The sequence below is a fragment of the Fonsecaea monophora genome (assembly GCF_001642475.1).
Source record: "Fonsecaea monophora strain CBS 269.37 chromosome Unknown Scaff179, whole genome shotgun sequence".
Taxonomy (NCBI): domain Eukaryota; kingdom Fungi; phylum Ascomycota; class Eurotiomycetes; order Chaetothyriales; family Herpotrichiellaceae; genus Fonsecaea; species Fonsecaea monophora.
Genome location: NW_019174110.1, coordinates 1 through 22628, shown reverse-complemented (window position 1 = coordinate 22628; position 22628 = coordinate 1). Strand labels below are relative to the sequence as shown.

The following is a 22628-nucleotide window of genomic DNA, read 5'->3' as shown; positions in this document are numbered from 1 at the left end:
AGAGAGAATCTTCTGCACGCCAACGCTCAGCAATATCGAAGGAGTATGTCGGCCAATCAATAAGCTGGCGTGTGCTACTGTTGATTTCATTGTTCATTCGGGTTTCGTGAGAGAAGGGAAGGTGTACGTGCTCTTGCGCTTCTTGTGGAGGGAGGGACGGTATGTGTCCTAAAGACCTCATCGTAATAGCATCAGTATCACGGTGGGCTTGCTGTCAGCTTCGTGTGAGAATATTCACAGAGAGCAGCCTTAGTGCCTATATGGCTGAATAGCTGAATACCACTGCATCTTCAACACGTCTACGGTTCTACTATTGATTTACTACCTTATGAGTTGTATGTTTTAAATCAAAATGTTGTACACTATGTCCTTAGGCCTCACGACCCATGGTGCTTTGAATTTCCTCAGACTGCCTCCCTCTATCGGCCCCTTTTACGGCATCTCGAAGTCTAGCAACCAACGACAAGACTGTCCAGAACGCCCGCTGTATATCTAATCACCTTGTCGATTCCTTCACCCCTGATTGCACTAACAGGTATCGCTGCGACACGATTCCGCCAGCCGTTTTGCTTCCCGCTTGGGTGTTCGATTTCCCCATGCGCCACTTGTTTTATATAAGCTGCCAAAGACAGAAAGTTTGCCTGTGTGGATGTGGCCTCGGCTTCTTCCGACGCGGTCGCCTGAATCGTTGACTGGGGGATGTCTGCCTTTGTGGCGATGACGAACCAGGGTTTCGCGCTGATCGGAGGATACGTCAACGGGTCGAGTGTTGAGGATGATCGAGAGGGCCCTCCAGACGGAAAAATCGAGATTTTCTCTCCATCCTCGTTGAACAGCTCGTCCTCCGCGGGCGGCGCTGCTTGAGCCTCGAAGGGCGACCAATTGATCAGCCTCGCCTGCGTCTGCTCACTCACTTCCCGATCCCTGAGATTTTCATACTCCCCAACTTCCTTCCACAAGGCCTTCAACTGCGTGACGGCGTCTCCGGCAGATAGATCGACCACGAATGCCAAGATCCTGGCCCTTTCAATATGTCGGAGGAAGGAGAGGCCGAGACCTTTGTCCAGATGGGCATCTTCAATAAGCCCGGGAATGTCTGCAACGGTGAAAGACTGACGAGGCACGATACTTCCGGATGTAGAGGGGCTGCTCGAGTCTGTAGCTGGCACGCCGGAGCGCACCAACGGTCGCCCTTCGTTGTTGTCCAGGATGACCGTTCCGATGGTGGGTGAGAGAGTGGTGAACGCCCAGTCGCCGATCCTCGTCCTCGAATTTGATATCGCCCGTGTGAATGTGCTTTTGCCCGCGTTGGGCAGACCTACCAGTCCCACATCCGCCAACAGCTTCAGTTCCAATTCGAGTTTGATCCGCACGCCCAATTCACCCTTGGTCGCGAACTTCGGCTTCGGGTCGGATTTCGTCGCAAAGTGTGGGTTTCCCAGTCCACCCACGGCTCCGGCGGCAAGGAGAATTGGTTTGTCCATTGGCTTGTCTAGGTCGAGGTGGATCGGTGCGCGAGGTTGGAGAATGGCAAGATGTGATCTTCTCGGTTTCAGCAAGTGGGAATTGAGGGAGGGCAAATTCGACGAGATCTGGTTGCGGTCGTTGGCGGTCGTGGCGCCGGCATAGATGATGAACTTATTTCTCAGCCCGTTGTCTGGGACCTTAAGGGGGTCCTCTTCGTCGCTAATCGCGCGGAGTTCTTTGATACGAATTTCTTCCTCCACACTGGGGTCGCTCCGCCAAATTTCTCGCACGACCGTCCCCACGGGGACTTGGACACAGATGTCCTCCCCCCTGCGTCCTCCCTGGGACTTTCCTTGGCCTCCTATCCCGCGTCCCGCTTTTATGATGCCTCGTCTGGCAAGTTTGTGGAGAGATGTTTGTCCAGGGACAGCTTGTATGAAGATGTTTCCGCCAGACCCGCCATCACCGCCATTTGGTGGGCCATCGGCTATATGAGCATCGCGGAGGAATGAAACGCACCCGCTCCCACCGGAGCCTGCGTGGACCGTTATTTGGCATTTGTCAATGAAGATCGATCGGGAGTAGTCATCGGGAGCAGGATTCAAGTGTGACAGAGCAGCATGAGTGGGCGGCGTGGAAGCCTCGAGAGCAGGATCGTGGAGAGACGCATTCGTGTCGAGAGTGGGAGGTTTATTGAGTCGACATGTTTGATGTAGGTATCGCAGGCGGAGACGGTTGTGGAATCGAATCCGCCGTGCTTGAGCGCGTAGGCAGTTTAGAGAGGAGGCCTGCAAGAGGCAAGGGTAGAGAAAGGGCATCAATGTGCCCTGCACTGCATTCATACTGTCACAACCTTTTCCTATGCCAGAGTCCGGGCTTGGACAGTTTCAATTTCGCACTCCCACGCGTCCGCGGGAGAAAAAGTTCGCGACCCGCCAGCGGAGCGGAATTGATGCCGAGACTTTGGGAGTTTGATCAGTTTGAACGAATAGAAACGCCGCAATCCGACAGAGCCGGAAACTCTAAAATCCCCGCGATTCTCTGCCCTTCGTTTTAGTCTTGGAGAAAGCTTGAAGGACAGACTCGACATACTCCAACCTGACTACAAGACTGCAACATTGCAACACTGCAATTGTTGACGTGGCAATACCATCAAAGAACCCCATGACAAGGCCACGACGGTGACATGCTCCTCAGCTATTTCGAAAAAGGAGAATTGCCGCGGTGGATCGCCAGCCATTCTGCCACCATGTAAGGAGGGAGATCCTACTGGGGGAAAACGAGCTCGCCAGGGAACAGCCATCCCCAAACGTCCCCAATGTCATTTCCAGAATGCTATCGATCCTCTATTGTGGGGGTCAGTCTAACCCCCGCCACTGGGGCCATGACGACCCCCATGCTTTGTGATTCAGCAACTTCCCGCTGGGATTCCAAATGTGGCACTTGAAGAGACTATGTCCAGCGAGAGATGCGTTGAGACCCAAGCCCATGGAACGATTCTCATCGGGCCGAGAGGTGGGCAGACCATGTCAAGGCTCGTCAGGCGGTCTGTCTCGTCGTCAGTTGTGTACTTGCATGCGTGGAGAGATATCGCTTCGGGATAACGATTACCGATCCCACGTGTATTACGCCCTGGAATATTGCATTGGCGCGGCGAGGAGGGCCCTCCACCTTGGTACCGATACATGGGGAAGACCACAGAACATGTCGCTGCCATACAGCAGTCCTCCCTAGAGGCAGACAGGAGCCGGAACCGCTACCACCTCGTCACATCAGTGCCCTATTGGCTAGTTCACATTGCATATTGAGCCCGTTCATGCCTCCAGCTACGCCCCGTGTGCACTGATTGATATCAAATGCTATGCAATGCAAGTTATCACTACCTCTTCACAGATGGTTGGGAAAGAAACGGTCCGAGTGTTTCTCCTGCCACTCCCCATCGTGGGCGAGAACAATCTCTACTGGGACGCCATTCAGCCCGTCTCTTTTCAGCACGCGCATCATGTTTAGCGTCTTGTATGCTGCCTCGAGGTCTTTATGAATCGTGGTCGTCCGTCCCTTCTCATCGGTCCAGGCCCCGAAGTCCGTCTCGCCGTTGAAAATCCGCATGTGGTGGCAAGCATCAGCAGCCAGATAAACCCATTTGTTGACGGCCACTCGGACCAAGACATTCAAATGTCCCGGCAAATGGCCTGGGCTATCCACGATATACACAGTGCCATCGTTGAACATATCTATGGCATTTTGGATCAGAGACACGGGCTGCCAATACCACCCGTGAGCCTCGTCAAACACCTCACTGGCTTTGGAGCTTGGTACCGCCGGTAACTCGATCGTGCGATCCGCTGGCAACAAGTCGGGCTCAAAGAAAGGGTTTGCCAGGTCTGGTCCCATTTCATTTCTGAGGAGCTTGCCCGTATTGTGGCCGGCAATGAAAGTTGCAGAGGTGAAGTCGGACGGAGTGCCTACGTGGTCCCAGTGCACGTGGCTCATGATCACATAGTTGATCTGTGAGGCTTCCACATTTCCCAGTGCCAACGCCGACTTCACATCGTCTTGGCTGCTCAAGGGGTGCCGCGTCTCGAGGTGCTTTTGTAGCCCGGGATGGTATTTGGTCAAATCTTTCCGGATGCTCAGGTCAAAGACAATTTTCGACTTTGATGCCGGGTGCTGGATAAAGAAGGCCATTGACGGCATGGTCAGTTTCTCTCCCTCTTTCGCATCCGCCACGAACTTCCATGCTGGAGGCGAGAGATAGCCGCAGCGAAGCGGTGATACTGTTGGATAAGAGATCGTCATGCTGAGATTCCTCTCGATGGTGAACTTTGATCTGGACTTTGCTCTCGTATTCTCAACTTATTATCTACCTGCAAAAAAGGCATTTTGCTGTTCGGTCATTGCATTTCTGTTTCTCGGATTACGGCCCCTGCCCAACAATGATTCCCCACGACACACGGCAAAAGCCCGACGCCGCCGCTTTCGGCGTAGCTCCAGCTCCAGCTCCAAAGGTCGGAGTCTTCATTCTCGTGGGGGTTTGGTTCGCGTGGGGAGCAGACTCCGCTCTCCGCTATGTGCATTTCCAGGCTTTCCTTGGGACGATGTCGGCATGACCACCCGTCTCGAGCATGTCGCATATCAAATTCACTACGACTTCGGGGGCTCAACCCCGAAGGACCGAGCTCAAGTTTCGAAGACGACTCGATGGGAGGCTATCCGAGATTGGGGTTTGACAGCCTTCTTGGCTTAACGAAAGCAATTTGCTAAACTATGGCTGACTGGTATCAACAGGTTCTATGTGGTGGGCGATTCGAAGTACCTCCCATGCCCTACACCGCCGCCTACCAGTCGAAGATATCCTGCGCTGTTGGGAGATAAAGACCAAGACGCCTCGGTGACTGGAGTTTCCGAATGCGGCCAAACAGCCATGGAAACTTCGACTTTTGCTTGACTTCAAATTCATAGATCTTTTCCTCGCTCAAGAGGGTATTACTGATATCATCCAGGCCGTTGACCAGGCAGTGCTTGGTGTATGGATCCATGTTGAATGTTGCGATCAACTTGCCATTGGCATCGCGGATCTCCTGGTTAGGCAGATCGACTTCAACTTCGCGTCCGGCGAGACCTTCAGCATGGATTTTTTGCAGAGCTTGTGCATCGTCAAGAGGGATCGCGAGCAGTCCATTTTTGCCAGAGTTGTTGAAGAATATAGACGCGAAAGAAGGAGCGATAACACAGCGGAAGCCGAAGTCGACCAGCGCCCAGACAGCATGCTCCCTCGAAGAACCACACCCAAAGTTCTCCCCGGTGCATATTAGAATCTTGGATTTGCGATAAGGATCTCGGTTCAGAACGAATTCGGGAACCTCCTCATGGGTTGTGCTGTTATACCGAAGCTCCTGGAACAGATGCGGCCCTAAGCCAGTCCGCTTTGTGGTTTTGAGATACTCTCCGGGTATCACGAGGTCGGTGTTGATGTTTTGCATGTCGAATGGAGCCGGGACAGACCGAACTAGATCAAACTTGGGAATCCCTTCCACACTGTGCAGGGCTTGCTCTGATGGCCGTTTCGGAATAGCATCATCTCCGCCGTCAGATACAGAAGGCTGAGTGCTTGTGGCCGCTTCAATTGGGCCGTAGCTCCGGACCTTTTCGCCCTCGAGCGTCAATTGTGTCACCCCAAGGGATCCGTTCTGTGAGGTCAAGAAGTCCCTGACGTCGGTAAAGTGGCCTTTGATAGCAGCAGCCGCTGCCATAGCTGGGGAAAGGAGATGAGTCCGGCCCCCAGGTCCCTGTCTTCCTTCGAAATTCCTGTTGGTCGTCGAGGCACACCGCTCCCCAGGGGCGAGGACATCAGGGTTCATGGCCAGACACATAGAACAGCCAGCCTCTCGCCAGTCGAACCCGGCGGCTTTGAGAATAACGTCCAAACCCTCATTTTCTGCTTGTTGCTTTACCAACCCCGAACCTGGAACGACCATGGCATAAACCGAGTCTGCAACCTTCCTGCCCTTTGCCACTCTTGCGGCAGCTCTCAAGTCTTCGATTCTCGAGTTCGTACAAGACCCAATAAATACACGGTCGATCTTGATGTCCGTCGCGAGCATATTCGCCTTCAAGTCCATGTACTTGAGCGACCGACGGATTGCAGCTGCTTTGAATGGTTCCTTTTCCTCATACTCTGCTGGGTCCGGGATCCTGCCATTGACCGGGATGACATCGTCCGGCGAGGTTCCCCAGGTGATCGAAGGAACTATGTCCGCAGCATTGATGTCGACAGAATAGTCCCAGTGCGCATCTTCATCGCTATACAGCGTCTTCCAGTATGCAAGTGCCTTGTCCCAGTCAGCCCCGGAAGGGACAAGAGGTCGCCCTTTTAGATATTCAAATGTCACTTCATCAGGTGCCACGAGGCCGCTCCGTGCCCCCCCTTCGATGCTCATATTACACAGCACCATTCTCGCCTCCATGGACAGATTTCGAATTGTCGATCCACAGAATTCGATGACACACCCCGTGGCTCCCGCTGTGCCAATTTTGCCGAGCAAATGTAAGATGATGTCTTTGGAGTAGACGCCGAGACCGAGTTCGCCCTCGACACGAACGCGGAAGTTTTTGTACTTCTTCTGAAGCACAGTCTGAGTTGCCAGTACATGTTCAATGTCTGACGTTCCTCCACTGACAGCCAGAGCACCAACTGCTCCGTGGGTCGGAGTGTGTGAATCTCCACAGAACAGTGTAGATCCCGGCAGAGTCAGCCCTTGCTCCGGACCGACGACATGGACAATACCTTGGCGGCGATCGGGCATGCCAAAGTACCTGATGTTGTTTTCTTTGACGTTCTGCTCGAGCAACGTGATCTGAGTTCTGGCCTGTGGTTCTTGGACGAAAGACGCCGCGTCCCGATACTGGGAGCGGTCGTCGGTCGGGACATTGTGATCGACTGTGGCCAATGTCAAGTCCGTCCTCCGTACTGGACGCTTGTTCTTTTTGAGTCCATCAAATGCTTGGGCCGTCGGCACTTCGAATATCAGATGTGAATCCACGTACAACAGCGGTGCTGCCTTGTCGTCGGGATTTACCAAATGCTCTTGGTAGATTTTGTCGTACAGCGTGAGAGGCATATTGGGGTTGCTTGGCTCGACTTGACTTGTTTGAAGTTGGTCGTGTGCTTTTCAGGGCCAGTTCTCAATCCAAACATACTGGCGACAAGAGCTATCTATCATATGGTTCACGTGTCCGGGGAATGGCCGGTACCGTGGGGGGGTGCTCACAGAGGAACTCGGGCTGCCGATCATGGGGTTTTTCAGATGTCGGTGACGATCAAGCTCCGATCGACTTGCATTTAACCAGACGGTGCATTACCCCCAAAGCTCCACGTGGTTTTCCGGGAAGAGATACTGTGCGGCGTTTTCAGAATCCGTGGGGGTTCAAGGAGAGCATCAGATTCGAACTCATGGTCCACTATCTACTGATCTATCGGGATACCTTACAGCCTAGCGCTCTCAGAGATGGCATTTGTATCCGCCTTATCCAGAATCTGCACGAGGGCAGTCACCACAGCATCCCCCATCTCCGTTGTCGAGGCACTGCCTCCGATGTCGCCGGTCCTGACCTCGAGACCGCCAGAGGCTTTGTCATCCAGTGCGATACTGACAGCCTCGTCAATGGCATTTGCCAACAAGTCCAAGTCACAGCTGTAGCGCAACATCATGGCGGCGCTTTGGATGGTCGCAATGGGGTTGGCTTTGTTGGGCGGCAAGTCTGGTGCAGAGCCGTGGCTAGGCTCATACATGCCGGTAGAGAGTGGTTCACCTGGAATGCCAGACAGACAAGCAGATGGACTAAAACCCAGTGATCCAGCCACAGCGGCTGCTTCATCCGAGAACAGATCCCCAAAGATGTTGTCGCACATGACAATGCCGTTCAGAGACCGCGGGTTCTTGACCATTATCAGGGCCAATGAGTCGGACAATTGATGATGGAGTGGGATGTCTGAGAACTCCCGGTCGTGTACCGTTGTCACGGCTTCACGCCACAGCCGGCAAACGGCCAGCACGTTGGCCTTGTCGACAGAAGTGATCTTGCTGGGTCCCTTGGAGCCTCCGTGTTTGCGGGACAGATAGGCAGCCATTCGTGAGATGCGCTCAATCTCCCATCGGTGGTAACCCCAGACATCATGGGCATAGTCGACCTCTTCCTTCTTTTCGCCAAAGTACACGCCTCCGAGGTTTTCTCGCAGAACAATGAAGTCGGTTCCCTTGACAAGATCCTCTTTCAAAGGCGAGCATTTGGCAACCCCGGGAGAAGGGATTTTGCATGGTCGGATATTGGCCCAGCAATTCAGTGCCTTTCTCAAGTCCAGCACCGAAGTCTCTGGCCGCAAGGCGCCCGTCATGCCCCATTTGGGACCGCCGACCGCGCCAAAGAGCACGGCCACCGAGTTCTTTGCCTTTTCAATGACCTGGGGTGTCAGAGGGATGCCATGGACATCGATAGACTGGCCACCCAACAAATCAAAGTCAAGGTCAAATTTGATGTTTTGCTTGACCACTGATGGATGGGCTTCTACCGCACGAAGCACTTTGACAGCCTCGCGGATCACCTCAGCGCCGATGTGGTCTCCCGGAAGGACCAAAATCTTGAATGAAGGCATTTTGAGTCTCAAGTTCAACAGACGGAAGACGGTAAGTTGTCAAAGTGTCACGATGCCTTGTCAAATTCCGGACCGGGCTATGTTCTTTTTAAAAGGGCAATGACACGGCGACTGACCCCGACGTGCAGCGACGATATCGCTCGACAATCCCCCACGCGAGGATTGAATTTGCCCAGCCGGCCATTCCCCGACCGTCTCTTTGGGCTCTCAGAAAGCATGTCCCAAACCGGCTCGTTTCAACAACCCCGATTTCTGCGGCAGTTGAGGCCGAAGGACCCTTGCAGGGACTTTGCCCGCCCGGAGAGTCGCCGAAGAGGCTTTCCCCAGATTTGATCACCACAGGATCCACAAAGAGTCCCAGTGGGGGTTGGGATTCTCCTGGGACGTTGGGATAGATCTTCCCCACGGGTCAGGCCATGATACTTCTGCCGTTACCCCAGGAGGTTGGATGAGGAACGGTGCTTTGAAGAGCCTCCCCCTGGCAGCCTACATAAAGCGGTAGGACGAGTCCTCGTGTCATCAGCCAGTCTCACACTCTTATCCTTTCCTCTTGATTCTGACCACTCCCTCTCTCTCGTCGAGCAAGCTATCTGAGCATGGCCGAAAAAGACACTGTCGTCCAAGCCAAGACCGACATCTCCCATGTCGAAGGCCAGGACATCGTCGCCGCCCCCGAGAATGAGCAAAAGATCGAGGCCGTCGGCAGGTTGGAGGCCCTCGCCTTCAACTACACCAACGCCGAGGAAAAGCGCATGCTCCTGAAGATCGATGTCATCGTCCTGGGCTATGTGTCCGGGGCATACCTCCTGGCCTACATGGACCGTGGCAACATTGGGAACGCAAATACCGCAGGCATGTCCAAAGATCTGGGTCTCAGCGACAGCCAATATCAGTGGCTCCTGACTGCGTTGTACCTGGGTTATATCCTCTTCGACTGGCAGACTGTCTTCTACAAGATCTTTCCCGCTCGGTACTACGTGCCCACCGTCATCATCATCTGGGGGGCGATTGCCGGATGTTGCGGCGCAGCTCAAAACTTTGCGGGCATGCTGGTCCTGCGACTTCTGTTGGGCATCTTCGAATCCTCCTACAGCCCGGGCCTGGCCTACTTCTTCTCTTTCTTCTACTACCGCAAAGAGATGGGCCGACGACTCGGCTGGTATGTGTCGATCGCCCCCCTGGGCGCCTCCTTTGCTGGAGCCTTTGCCTACTTTGTCACGAAACATCATCATGCCATCGCAGGCTGGCGTGCATTGTTCCTCGTCGAAGGTCTCCCTGCCGTCGCCGTCGGTCTCTTCGGCTACTGGTGGCTCCCCAGCAATCCTCAAGACTGCCAGTTCCTGAACGAGAAGGAAAAGAAGATTGCCCGAGCCCGCATGGTTCGGATGGTCGGCAACGTCGAGCGCGACCGGAAGATCAACTTGAAGAACTTTTTTCAATCACTGCTCGACCTCAAGAACTGGCTGCCCACGCTCATGTACTTCTCGTGCAACGTCAGCTACGCCTCTCTGCCCATCTACACGCCCACCATCCTCCAGGGCATGGGCTTCACCGCTCTCCACGCCCAAGGTCTTTCCGCCCCGCCCTACCTCTTCGCCTGCCTCGTCGTGCTCGCGGTCGGCCATCTCTCGGACCACTTCCAGCGCCGCGGCATCTTCCTGTCCATGTGCAGCGGGACCGCCGCCGTGGGCTACCTCATCCTGTGCCTGGTCGAGGTGGTCGGGGTCAAATACTTTGCGCTGTACCTCGTCGCGGGGGGTCTCTACCCGTGCATCGGCCTCGTGCTGTCGTGGGTCGCCAACAACAACGGCAGCGACAGCAAGCGCGGCGCGGGCTTCATCCTCATGAACTTTGTCGGCCAGTGCGGGCCCCTCGTCGGCACGCACATCTTCCCGGCCAGCGAGGCCCCCCACTACAAAAAGGGCTTCTGGATCAGTTTTGGCTTCTGCACCTTCGCCTCGCTCCTCGCCCTGACCCAGGTCGCCTGGCTGAAGCACCTGAACAAGAAACTCGACGAGAAGTACGGCCCCGTCAGGGACATTGTCAACACCGAGGACGAGATCGGCGCCGAGACCGACTCGAGCGAGAATTTCAGGTATATTCTCTAGGGGATGCCTCACCCTCACTGACCGGGGACGGGGGAGGGGGGCGATGGGAACACCGATATCACGGTCAGTTCATGCTGGTATCCGAGAACAAAGTATAGGTACAAGTACATGCCGCATTTCTACTCTGATATATGGGAATAGAGGGACCCCCCCACCCCACCCCTGAACAAGCAAGTGAACCACGCACAAGGTGAACAGGTTGTCAATCGTCGACGATGACTTGACTGGTACGAGCCATGTCAGAGATTTGGTATTTTGGGAGGCATGCATACATACATACCTGACTACGTACATACAAAACACCGCTCATTCAATGAAATGAGCCCACTGAGCCACAGCCACAGAGCTATGCAATGCGGTGCTTTTGGTTACAAATTCGCAATTTACATTTGTGCTACGAAAAGTAACTTGTCATCCTTTTCAGTTTCACTTCACTTGCTATTATATTTTACGAGACAGCCGCGACAGCCACTTTCGTACAAGTACACAAGGTCAAGGGCGAGATACTCAAGGTATGAAAGAGTACAAATAGGTATGTCTCGCGATTGTAACGATGGGAGTCCATCAATTCTGGAGTAAAGTCCCTGGCCAGCAGCACTGTTTCACTCTGTCACCAGTTCCTAGCTGTCTGTCTACCTACCTACCTGCCTCATTACCTACAAAGTAGAGCTTTTTTGAAAGGTGAGATGATGGAGACAACCGCTTTCGCCACCACCCGTCATCACAAAGTTCCGTGCTCAAGAGGGGAAAGGGGAAGGACAAGGGCGGGTGGGCAAAATTCCACAGAGCATGACCCGAGAAGATAGCCGTGGAGCATGCATGCATGCATTGACGGCACAGCCATGCTCATGGTCACGCTCACGCTCACCGATTGTGCCCACTGGATGGGTGTGGGGGGGAGGTGGCTCCTGATCCTCCTCTTTGCTGCGTGTGTACTTGTCCTCTGAGCCGTGAATCAGTCCACCACTCATGTGCTGCTCGTCCTTGTCCCTCGTCCCTCGTCCTCGTCCTTCGTAGTAGGCTACCGCGCGGCCGCGGAAGTGGGCATACATCACAGCTTGGAGATCAGCCGAGCAGGGTCTGCCTCCTCGAGGATCCTCTCCATGACGAGCCTCCACTCGCTCGCTCGACCCGGGTCAATGGCGCATCCGTCGTAGCTGACGCCGAACATCAGACAGTCGCCATCACCGACGACCCCGGCGAGAAACTCGCCATCCCTGGCGCGGACCGTGGTGTGCAGATCGCGGAAGTCGGCCACCAGGTCTCGTGGCCCAGGATTCTCACCCGCTTGTCCTGGCGATGGTGGTGGTGGTGGCCACGCCGAAGAGTCGCCCCTCGTGTCGTACTTGCCCGAGGCGATGAAGGATCCTCGCGCGCCCACCGAGCTCACCCCACAGGTGGCCAGGCCGGAGCCCGTGCTGGCCGGGTACTGGCCCTGGACGGTCCAGCCGCGTTTCTTGGCCTGCGGGCTCTTCCTCTCGAGACCCTCCAACGTGGACAGGTAGAGCAGGGGCAGCAGCTGGCTGGGGCTCCTGGAGCCGAGGTGGCGTTCCTCCTGCACGCTCCTCGCCCTCTTCTGGTACTGGCGCAGCTGGCGGTGCGCCTGTTTGCCCAGCAGCCGCAGCCGGCCCTCGAGGTCCAGGTCGCCGGTCAGGAAGGGCAGGGTGACGCCGTCGCTGAACGCCAGCATCAGACTGTCCTCCTTGCCCGTGGTCGGGGTGCCGTCGAGAAACGGCCTCGGGTTGACGGGGAAGGAGCCCACAAAGGGCAGACGCTCGTGCGTGGGGACATGGGGGTGGCGCTTTTCCTCGAATAGCATCATCACCAGCGCCACCAGCGCGAAGCACCCACTCCCAACGCTGATCCGGGCCTCGCGGCACACTCTGGACAGCCTCCTCGTCGAGACAGGGCCAAGAGTCGCTCGGAGGGGGAAGGTGTTCAGTGGCGGACTCCGAGTGTAGTCCAGAACATTGGAGAACTTTGGGTCGAGGGGAACGGCTCGGGGTAGTGCCGTCGTTCGTCGAAGCGGGTTTTGGAACGACGCTGGAGGTGGTTTTCGAGTGTGGCGCAGCATGCGAGTCAGGAGCCACGACCATCGCTGTCTCGCGCGAGATCCTTTCATCGGGGGATACAACGATTCTTGCGCAGGCGGAAGCCTGTCGACCGGCGGGGTTGTGCACAGATGGCTCGCTTCCGAGCACAGTCGCTGGGCTGGTTGGTTGAGCAGGTCGATGAACGAGGACATCCACCGCATCGAGGTCAGGCCGTCGACAATCTCGTGTCCAGCGATGAACATGAGGTGGAGCTGACGCAGGCCATCCGCATCCTTCTGGATCGGCATGACATAGAGCCTGCTCAGCGCGTGGGCCTCGTCGATGCACCGACTCGAATTCAACGTGTGGATGAAGAACTCGTCCATGTCCACCCGCGGATACCAGTCTTCGACGAACACGGCGTGCTTTTTCGCCTCGGCCAACATCATTCCCGCGTCGTCGCTCGGCTCAAAGACATATAGTCGCTCTGCGGGTGCGAAGGAGGACTGTCGCCCACCGAAAAAGTCGGCGGCACCGACGACTCTGGTGGAGAGGAGGACGTGTTTCTGCCGCATGACGCCCCAGGCGAGCAAGATGCGAGCCCTCAGAGCTTCGGGGGACAGACAAGTCCTCATTTCCACGTGCAGGTGCATCGTGAGATCTGCTCTGCCCTCGAACTCCGTGCCGTCCGTGTTGAACAGGCCCTCGACGATGCCAATGCGGCGGTAATACACGACCCGGCCGTCCTTTGTCGTTTGCCGCCAGTCATGCCGGTTCGTCGCGTAGCTCTCGAGCCATTCCGCAGGCTGGGAGGGTGCTTGGGACATGTTTTCCCAGCTGACAACTCCGTGAGATAGGACGCTGTGGTACCAGGTTAGAAGCACATCTCGTCAAAAGGCTAGGCACTCCGTGTATTTAAAAGGCTGGTAGGCCGAGGGCTGGATGTATGATCAACGAGGCGAGGCCAGCACTGATTACAGTTGGGCCACCAAGAGTCAGAGCAGGCGGTCAGCGAAGAGGACGCACACGAGAATTGTTGCGGCCGTTGAGATCTTCGTCTACGAAGTAATTACTTGTCTGTTCGTCATTATTCAAATCGTGGTTCTGTCCGCGTCTCGATTTGTGTGCGGAGCCGAGGCTGAACCGAATGAGGGGCGCATGAGGCGCCAATTCTTCGGTTTCCAGTTCCGGCCAATATACGAATTTCGGTGTTATCATACTCGCAGCTACTTGTGTATATCGAATATACGCAAATATAACACACCGGACCCTCAGGTCTTGACCTCTCCCCACAGACTGGATTCTCAACTAGATCTCACATCGCCTTGCCACATAACCCAAGGCAATCTGCCTACAATGAATAGAGCCGCTGTGAAGACTCAAACCTCCTACCTGTCCTACACCGTGACGTTGTGGGCCAAGTACCTTGCGTCGCCATGTTCTGGGGTGGGATGCTCAATCTCCACAGATCGGATCAGTTTCTCGTGGATGGCGGAGCGCGGGACGATGTCGCATTTGAACGGCTTCGGGTGGCTGATGATGCCCGTGTCGAAGTCCACAACGGGGTCAACCTCCTTACCGTTCTCGACGCACTTGCGCACGTTGAAGACGGCCAGGAACGCAGAGATGGACGAAAAGAGAGTCGCTTCAGCGAACAGCTTGCCTGGGCAGATCCGACGGCCGAATCCGAAGGCTATGTTGCGAGGCTCGGGGGGTGGGTTAGGAACGAGAAAGCGGGAAGGGTCGAACTTGTCCGGGTCGGGGTAGACGGTCTCGTCGTGCAGCATGGCCCAGATGTTAGGGATCAGGACGCTGCCTTCGGGGATGAAATAGTCTTCGTAGACGTCGGCCTTGGTCGTCAGGTGAGGCACCCCCATGGGACCCACGGGATGCCAACGGAGGACCTCCTTGACGAGTGCGTTGACGTAGGGGAGGGACTCGCGGTCGGAAAAGGTCGGCAGGCGAGAAGAGCCAACCACAGCATCTATTTCGGCCTGGGCTTTGCGTTGGACTTCAGGGTTGAGCGTCATGGCCAGCACGAAGCACGCCATGGACGACACGGTGGTGTCGGCGCCTCCTGCGTACAGAGAGAACGAGGACCACTGTGCGACGTCTGCGGCCTCGGGCGACAGAGGTGATCCATCCTCAGTTTGAAGGAGCTTGGAGAGGTATGAAGGCTCAGCCACCCCGCCGCGAAGCTTTTGCTGCACATACTTGTACGGGAGCTCCGAAACGGTATCAAGAGTCGCTTTCCATTCCCGTGCGGTACGCTTGAATTCAGTGCCGGGAAGCCAGTCAGGTAGATACTTGAGCACAGGTATCACATCCACTAACCAGGCTCCCGGCGTGCAAGCTTTGGAGAAATGATCGAGGGACCGCTCTGCAAGATCTACCAGCGGATCGCGCCCCTTGGGTTCAATTGAATAGCCATAGCTGATCTTCAGAATGATAGAGCCAGCCTGGGTGCGGATAAGGTGCAGCACTTCTTGAGGATTCTCAAGCACACTGAGCAGGAAACGCCGTGTTTCCAGCTCAATGAGTGGCCGGAATGGATCAATGGCAGAGGATGTGCCAAGCACAGTATGTAGCGCTCTTCTGTAAGCCCGACTCTTGTTCGAGTATGGCATCAGTCCTAGAATCCGGTTCCATCCACACATGTCAGCCCCAAACACTGGCTTTGGTCGCGACGAGTGAGAAGCAGAACGCTTCTCCATCAAGTCAACCGCGACCTTCTGATCGCTGATGATGATCATCGTCTGGCCCAAAACGGTGAGGGAGCTGATCGGGCCGTAAAGCTCTTTGTGCTTGAGCCAGTGGAGCCATTCTTTGGCGCCAGCTGGAGGAAGGTCGGGTAGATTTCCCACCAAGAATCTAGGTGTAGGACCGGGCGGAAGAGAATGGCCGCCCTTTAATTGCGACTTGGAGAAGAACAATCTGTAGACGAGCAGGGCAACTACAAGTACGCCTGCAACGCCGATGAATAGTTGCGTGGTGCTGAACTGGGCCATCATGGAGGTCTGGCTGCGATCGAAAGAGGGAGCGCTGGCAACAAGATAAGGACCCTTACCGTCTGTATTTAATCCCGCGTGCTACGAAGCTCACCATAAGCGCCACGGCGGCCATATGCAAGACCTGACACAAGCGAGACTCGGCTTTCTCATGGACCTTTATGATTCAAGACACCTTTTCCCTTTCTCGTCCTTCACGCCGATCATTTCAGACAAGACGACGCAGCTCGATGAAGGAGACTAGAATCATTCCACCGGAAGGCTGTTGAACGGTTTCATTTCGAGCAGGGCAGCTCAAAGCAGTTTTTAATTGGCATGTCGACGGGACGCACTTTCAGGAGGGTAATTGCCGTTTTCGGTTACGCAAACTCAAGCTGCAATGCCTGAGATACGGGGAATGGCACAATTCGACCTGTTTGACCTCGAGTTAACATCGGAGCCAGGGGTAAGATCGACGAGGCTGGTTCGGTTGGGTCTCGTCGACGCGCTATTAGTCAACACGCCGTAGCGATTGGATGTCGACGGTGATGGTTTGCCTCGTCATCCTTGCCGCCCGAGAGCTCGGAGCAAAGTACTCAAGGAGGAAAAGGCTGGTAAACGGCATACAGCGGCGCTGTGCCGACTTCCCCAGAATTCGCGTTGGCTAACTGGAGAAGACTGAACTTAGTGTAGTAACATCTGAAGATTGTCAGCCAGACGAGGCGGAGTTTACGCGATGTGTCAGCCGTTAACATAGTAATATTTTGGTCGTTTGGGGTTCTTGCAGAATGACTGGAGCCAGTCCCTCTTGAGAAGACTTGAGAAGCAGTCTGATGCGTAAGACCCTGGCTGCAAGTGGTCCGAATATGTCGTATGCACGATAAGGAATTATTATCGGACGCGAGAACATCGAAGGGCTGAAGGGGAAAAGGGGCCGTAGAAGATGCTGTTTTAACAATTTCATATTCCGGATAAGTTTCCCAATCTATCACGTGCTGTCGCGTCCCCTGCCAAGGCCTCACGCCATCAGACGCGGTCCTCATGTCTCTTCGATGAGTTCAATGCACAATACGGAGTACGTTTGTCGCTTCCAACAAGTATCGTTAGTTGCAACAATGGTGCTTTCTGGATGCTATCATGACGCCGGAAGAATTGGCGCATTTCGCCAGTGATGTGAGGCTGTTCTCTCCAGAAGACATAGACCGTTTACATCGTGTTCTCTTCCGTCTCCAAGAAGCCGCCATCAGCTTCACTCCCTCTGCGTTACAACGCGAATACAATGCCATATTCCCAGAAGGCCACGTATCGACGCAGTACGATGACGCGTGCTTGCAGTGGCTCCTCGACCTCCTCGAGACCGATCCTGACATTCCTCTCAACGAAAAGTTCCTCGATGTTTTACAAGAGGCGAACATAGTGTTGACGACCGATGGAACATCCACGGATGCGGCGACCGACTACGAGGAAGGGCGGAACAGCCGAGTCGGCAGTTATATTTCTATGCCAGTGCGACCTGCCACGCCTGACTCGATCGACTCGATCAATGAAGATGACCCCCTCTGGCAACAAGCTGTCGCACTTGACAACCGAAAATTGGCATCGCAAGCGCTTGAACAGTGGCGCCACAAGCTGCAATTGCAAAGAGCTGCATACCTGGAATATGAAGACCCGGCTATGAATGCAGTGGCAGACAGTCTGTACCTGCGCAACCTCGCAAGAAAGGTTTTGTCGCATTGGCGCAACACAGTCGTCGAAATTCGTCAACTGGACAATGTTGCGGATGGGTTTCGTATGCGACGGGATGCCGCATCTTCGCTCAAGAATTGGACACTGGCTACTCGTGAAATGCTCTTTGTTAAGATCAGGGATGAGAGAGTCCTCCGTAAAACGTTGGGGAAGTGGCAAGAGAGGACTGCGAACCTCCGAGAGATGGAAGTTGCAGCTGCTGACGTCCGTGACCGACAAGCACTTGAAAATGCGTTGATGAAGATGGTGGCCAAGAGAAGCCAGATCCGACAAGCAGAAACTCAGGCGGTTCTTGTGTATCAAGGGAACTTAAGCCGCAAAATGCTTCAGACATGGTTGGTGCAGCTTGACCACATTCGACTAAATGAACGACGGGCAGAAGCCGCAGCAGACTATTTTGCAAGCAAACATACGCTTCAGAAGTGGCGGGAAAAGGCTCGACTCCGAATCGAAGAGAAAAAAGCTATAGAGGCTCGCAAGCATATTTTGAGCTTTACTTACTTTCACAAATGGCGCGCCGCAACCAAGAAGAGCAAGGAGGTGAAATACTCTGAATCATACAAAATCATGAGACGAAAAGTCAAGATGAACATTGCTCGGACAGCACTGAATGTTTGGAGGGAGAAGGCCACCCAGATGCGTCAGATGAATGTGACAGCTCAGGAATTCCGGGCTCGCAAAGATGTGGAAAATGCAAGGCGCACTGCCCATGGCGCAATCATCATAATGTACAACAAGACCGAGCAAATGCAGGAAGCCAATGTCCGAGCCGATGGTCTGTTCCGCAAGAACCTCATTGAGCGCCTCGAAATCTTCGGATCGAATTGGCTTGTGCCAACCCGCCAAATCCTTGAGAATCAGAGGAAGGCAGATGAATACCGCTCCACAAGGACGGCCAGCTATGCAGTTCAAATGCTGAGAAATTGGAGGAATGCGGCATTTAGAACAAAACGGCTGGAGGAGGACGCCGATGTGTTGTTCCATCGTAATGAGAAGAAACGGGCTCTTGGGTTCCTCCAGGCGTGGAGGCAGGCGTCCACCAGGTCGAGGAGGGAGGAGGCAGTAAGAGAGGCATCCCTGGTTCCCGCGACGCCAGCGGCTCGAAGGAGCCAACTGCTGGCATCTACGACACCGGCGTACACTCCAGCCATTGGTTTATTTGGCAAGGACATCGGCGCAGTGGAGGAAGAGGAGGAATGATGTTTTGACGAGTTACGTGACCATGAGCTGATGACCATGATACCCGACGATCTGCGATGAGTTTATAAACACAATATAATCTTCACAATCTCTTCTTACTATCATCCTCTTGCTGTCCAAGGGGTAGTTTCGCGGTTTGTAGAGAGAGGACTATACTGGAAGTCAGGGTGCTTGGGGTTGACAACACGCTCTCTTCTGAATCCGCCAGACAGCTCATGATGTAACGAGAGCGACTGACATTATTTGCGTTACAGACAAGCTGGGCGATGCCAGTAACGAGTAAACGAGGTTGTAATCTGTGCTGCCCGATAAAAGCTTGTGGAACACAAGACGATGTGGGACATGATTCGATGAGGGTCGGTTACGTCGATGACGATTTTCCCTCTATTCTTTCCCCAACCCGTGACAGCAAACGATGCCATGATATCTTTCAGATTGTTCCGGGTCAAAACTCGACGGCTAAATCCCACCTCCCTCAGGACGAGGGTGACGAAAACATGTCGAACCAAATCATCGCAGACACGGACACGCCTGATCCGTGGATGGTGGCCGCGCACAACCGCTTCTACCTGACTTTTACCTGCGGGGACCGTGTCGAGATATGGATGTCGCACAGCATGGAGAACTTTAGGAACTGCAAGAAGATCATCGCGTGGAAACCGCCGCCGGCGACGCCATGGGTGGTGGACCTCTGGGCTCCCGAGCTACACTACCTGGAGGGGAGATGGTACATTTACTTCTGCGGCGCGCATCCCGAGGTCGGAAACCCTTCCCACAGGACGCTGTTGCTGCGCAGCCGAAGCCAGGACCCCATGGAGGCCGGGGCGTGGGAGTTTCTCGGCCAGATGAAGGGCCTGCCCGACCACTGGAACATCGACGCGACCGTCTTCTACCTGCCGCGCACGGGGAAGCTGTACTGCTGCTATTCTGGGTGGCCGCTGGGTGACTACTCGGACCGACAGCAGGATCTGTTCTTGATCGAGCTGGAGAGTCCCGAGCTCGCGCGGGCCGAGACGCTCACATGTATTTCTCGAGCAGAACTGCCGTGGGAGAGGGCGGATGGAGGAACGCACGGCGTCAACGAAGGCCCCACGTTCGTCAGCATCCCGGGCTTTGAAGGGATCATCTACAGCGCCAACGGGAGCTGGACCAGCGACTACCGGCTGGCGGTGCTCGAACTGGTCGACGGCGGTGACCCGCTGAAGGAGTCGTCGTGGAGGAAACGGCCAACACCGCTCCTCATCAGTGACGGGGACAAGGGCGGGCCGTTTGGACCTGGGCACGCGAGCTTCATCGCCTCACCGTACGGAGACGGGAGGGTCTACTGCATCTACCATGCCACGGAGCACCAGGGCCAGGGATGGAGCAACCGCAAAGCCCGGGTGCTGATGTTTAGTCCTGAGCACTTTCACCCCCAGGCCCAGCCCATGTGCTGTGCTCTGTCCGTCTCGGGACAATGGAGCGGTGGTGTCTCGGCATCACACTCTGACGGACGGGCTGGGAACGTGTCTGAGCAGGGAGCGGGAGCGTCGTCACCGCGCGTCCGTGAGCAGAGACGAGCAAGTCTGATTGACAAGCTTGGGGGGAATCTATGGAAGAAGTTGAGGGCGTGGACATAGCCACGACGCTGTCCTTCCAGGTCGTCCCCCTTCCTACTAATATAAGGCTGTCAATTGCCTAGTCATATGGTCCAAGATCAAGAGGCCACCAATGGATGAGGAGGAGGAACCCACGGGGAAATTCCGCCTCGCATGTTCTCTCTGTCTCCGTTTTTCTTTTCCTCCGTACCCTCCAATGAACTTAATATACGAATGAATCAGTGAAGCTACTGTCAAGATTCAAAACATCCCATAGCCGAGGTTTTGCCCCTCTTCTCTCCACCCACAGCACCATACTGAGGACAGTACTCGGTTAAGCAACCACAACCTACCTACCTAGTACAGACAGGCACACAGGACATCAATCCTAGGAACAGTAGCAGCAGCATCAATCCCAGCAGCCGCATTACACTTATAGCGAGACTCTCCACCGACTGTCCGTCTGTCTGATTACTTCGCTACTTCGCTTCCTGGGTCACATAACACGTCAACGTTTCTCGGTTTGCCGTCTATTCAGACCACTCATGGCCGTAAACAACTGGGTCTGGGTTGGCCCGCTGTCCCTGCTGGTGGCGCTGTCGGGCATCTTCTACGCGTACCCATATCCGGTACTGAATCTGTACGGTGGACGGGCGACGGACGCGAAGATCCATACGACGTGGCTGCATCACGGGCCGGTGAACAATGACAAGTGCCGGACGAATTCTCGTTCGTGAGATCCCATCTGTCCTCCCACCTGGCACCGAACTCTCCACCCCCGTCCTACTACTGTTGCGTATTTGGTATTTACGGACGTGTATGTACATGCGCTGACCCATTGTTCGCCAAACAACAACAGTTGGACAAGCGTGCGAGGACGTGCGAATCCATCATGACTCGGCGACGGCATTCCTAGGTTCGTTTTCCCAAGTTCCGAGCCTTTCACTTTCGTCGATCCTTCAAAACGTCCGTGGAATCTCCAATCTGACCTATACACTTTATTCTTTCAACTCTAGCATGCGGATATCCCGAGACGCGAGAGGCGTTTTATCCGCCCATGAACCGCCACGACACCGAGAGCGCGGCCACCTACCACGAGTACTTTGTGAAATACGACATCAAGGTGCGTAATGTCAATCACCAAACAAAAACCCATCTTCCTTGACCATCCAGGCGGCGAAGGGTTCAAAGCTTCTTTGAGAGAGGGCCCAAAAGACTGACAAGAATCCACAGACAGACAAGGCGACCAAGATGAAGATTGAAGGTCTCGACTCGTCGCACGATCTGATCTTGCACGGCATTGATCTCTACCTGCCCGAGGACGATAAATCAAAGGTAAAATCCATTCATTCGTGTCTCTTACGCGGTCCTCGATCCTCGATACACCCTTGCTTGCAAGTCCTTGGACCAATAGTCACCATCCGGACGAACCCAGTTGTAACGGGATATATAGTCCCTCTGTCTAAATTTTCAATCGCGAATCGCTAATCGCTAACTGCCAAAAAAAAAAAACCAACAGATCTACATCTTCGCCGTCAACCACGACCGCAAAGGCGAAGCCATTGTGCTCTTCTCCCACACGCTCGGGACCGACGTGTTGACGTACGAGCGCGAGTTTCGCCACCCGGCCATCAAGACGCCCAACGCCGTCGCGGCGACGAGTTTGAGGTAACGGGGCTTCCCGAGATAGTCTTGTTGAGTTATTTTACTAACCATATCCTCCCCGCCTCCTTGTTCCAACAAAAACAGCTCCTTCTTCATCACCAACGACCACTACTTCTACGGCGGAGGGCCCCTGGCGACCATCCTCCGCAGCCACGAAGACCACTGGGGGCCCTGGAAATGGGCCACCGACGTCGTCTACTGCAACGCCTCGTCGTCGGACATTGACTGCCGCACCGTGTCGCCGCCGAACGCGCACCCGAGCGCCAACGGCGCGCTGCTGGTCGACGACGGCAAGACGCTCCTGATCAACGACGTGGTCGAGGCGACGACGACCGTCTACGACGTCGACCCGGAGACCAAGGTGTTGAGTGTGCGCAAGAAAGTTGTACGTTCTTTTTTTTGACCTAGTTATTCCTTTTTTTTTTTTCTGTCTGGAGTTTTTTTTTTTTTTTTTTTTGAGAACGGGACTGATGATGCGCGTGAATATAGCAACTCGGTGCGGGCGCGGATAACCTGTCGCTGATACCGGGGACAGAAGATATTGCCGTTTGCAGTACGTACTCGTACTCCTTGCCACCTCCCTCCCTACATATGTACACACACACTCACTACCCTCCTTCAACTCTCTTTGTACCCCCTCTTCATCCACCCTCACCATCACTCTCCACTCTCAGTTCTCAAAACCCGCCCCC

The 22628-nt window shown here is 54.9% G+C and overlaps 10 protein-coding genes across 10 annotated transcripts; 4 read left to right on the top strand and 6 right to left on the bottom strand.

Annotated features, from left to right (window-relative positions):
• Positions 1 to 449: 449 nt before the first annotated feature.
• AYO21_11733 (hypothetical protein) lies at positions 450 to 2309 on the bottom strand (the record flags this gene model as incomplete). Its single annotated transcript, XM_022661617.1, has 1 exon — positions 450 to 2309. The coding sequence occupies one exon, from the start codon at positions 2307 to 2309 to the stop codon at positions 450 to 452; it is 1860 nt and encodes a 619-aa protein (XP_022506076.1).
• Positions 2310 to 3354: 1045 nt separating this feature from the next.
• AYO21_11732 (hypothetical protein) lies at positions 3355 to 4266 on the bottom strand (the record flags this gene model as incomplete). The annotated part of the gene is made up of 1 exon (XM_022661616.1): positions 3355 to 4266. The coding sequence occupies one exon, from the start codon at positions 4264 to 4266 to the stop codon at positions 3355 to 3357; it is 912 nt and encodes a 303-aa protein (XP_022506075.1).
• Positions 4267 to 4805: 539 nt separating this feature from the next.
• Positions 4806 to 7088, bottom strand: AYO21_11731 (3-isopropylmalate dehydratase, large subunit; the record flags this gene model as incomplete). The annotated part of the gene is made up of 1 exon (XM_022661615.1): positions 4806 to 7088. The coding sequence occupies one exon, from the start codon at positions 7086 to 7088 to the stop codon at positions 4806 to 4808; it is 2283 nt and encodes a 760-aa protein (XP_022506074.1).
• A 365-nt stretch (positions 7089 to 7453) lies between these two features.
• AYO21_11730 (hypothetical protein) lies at positions 7454 to 8620 on the bottom strand (the record flags this gene model as incomplete). Its single annotated transcript, XM_022661614.1, has 1 exon — positions 7454 to 8620. One exon carries the CDS (start codon positions 8618 to 8620, stop codon positions 7454 to 7456), a length of 1167 nt encoding a protein of 388 aa, XP_022506073.1.
• A 596-nt stretch (positions 8621 to 9216) lies between these two features.
• On the top strand, positions 9217 to 10728 carry AYO21_11729 (hypothetical protein; the record flags this gene model as incomplete). The annotated part of the gene is made up of 1 exon (XM_022661613.1): positions 9217 to 10728. One exon carries the CDS (start codon positions 9217 to 9219, stop codon positions 10726 to 10728), a length of 1512 nt encoding a protein of 503 aa, XP_022506072.1.
• A 1051-nt stretch (positions 10729 to 11779) lies between these two features.
• On the bottom strand, positions 11780 to 13588 carry AYO21_11728 (hypothetical protein; the record flags this gene model as incomplete). The annotated part of the gene is made up of 1 exon (XM_022661612.1): positions 11780 to 13588. The coding sequence occupies one exon, from the start codon at positions 13586 to 13588 to the stop codon at positions 11780 to 11782; it is 1809 nt and encodes a 602-aa protein (XP_022506071.1).
• Positions 13589 to 14158: 570 nt separating this feature from the next.
• On the bottom strand, positions 14159 to 15769 carry AYO21_11727 (hypothetical protein; the record flags this gene model as incomplete). The annotated part of the gene is made up of 1 exon (XM_022661611.1): positions 14159 to 15769. The coding sequence occupies one exon, from the start codon at positions 15767 to 15769 to the stop codon at positions 14159 to 14161; it is 1611 nt and encodes a 536-aa protein (XP_022506070.1).
• A 1116-nt stretch (positions 15770 to 16885) lies between these two features.
• On the top strand, positions 16886 to 18694 carry AYO21_11726 (hypothetical protein; the record flags this gene model as incomplete). Its single annotated transcript, XM_022661610.1, has 1 exon — positions 16886 to 18694. One exon carries the CDS (start codon positions 16886 to 16888, stop codon positions 18692 to 18694), a length of 1809 nt encoding a protein of 602 aa, XP_022506069.1.
• A 497-nt stretch (positions 18695 to 19191) lies between these two features.
• On the top strand, positions 19192 to 20313 carry AYO21_11725 (hypothetical protein; the record flags this gene model as incomplete). The annotated part of the gene is made up of 1 exon (XM_022661609.1): positions 19192 to 20313. The coding sequence occupies one exon, from the start codon at positions 19192 to 19194 to the stop codon at positions 20311 to 20313; it is 1122 nt and encodes a 373-aa protein (XP_022506068.1).
• A 503-nt stretch (positions 20314 to 20816) lies between these two features.
• Positions 20817 to 22459, top strand: AYO21_11724 (hypothetical protein; the record flags this gene model as incomplete). Its single annotated transcript, XM_022661608.1, has 7 exons — positions 20817 to 21000; positions 21131 to 21187; positions 21288 to 21394; positions 21505 to 21606; positions 21791 to 21939; positions 22021 to 22321; positions 22379 to 22459. The coding sequence occupies 7 exons, from the start codon at positions 20817 to 20819 to the stop codon at positions 22457 to 22459; spliced, it is 981 nt and encodes a 326-aa protein (XP_022506067.1).
• Between the last annotated feature and the right edge of the window lie 169 nt (positions 22460 to 22628).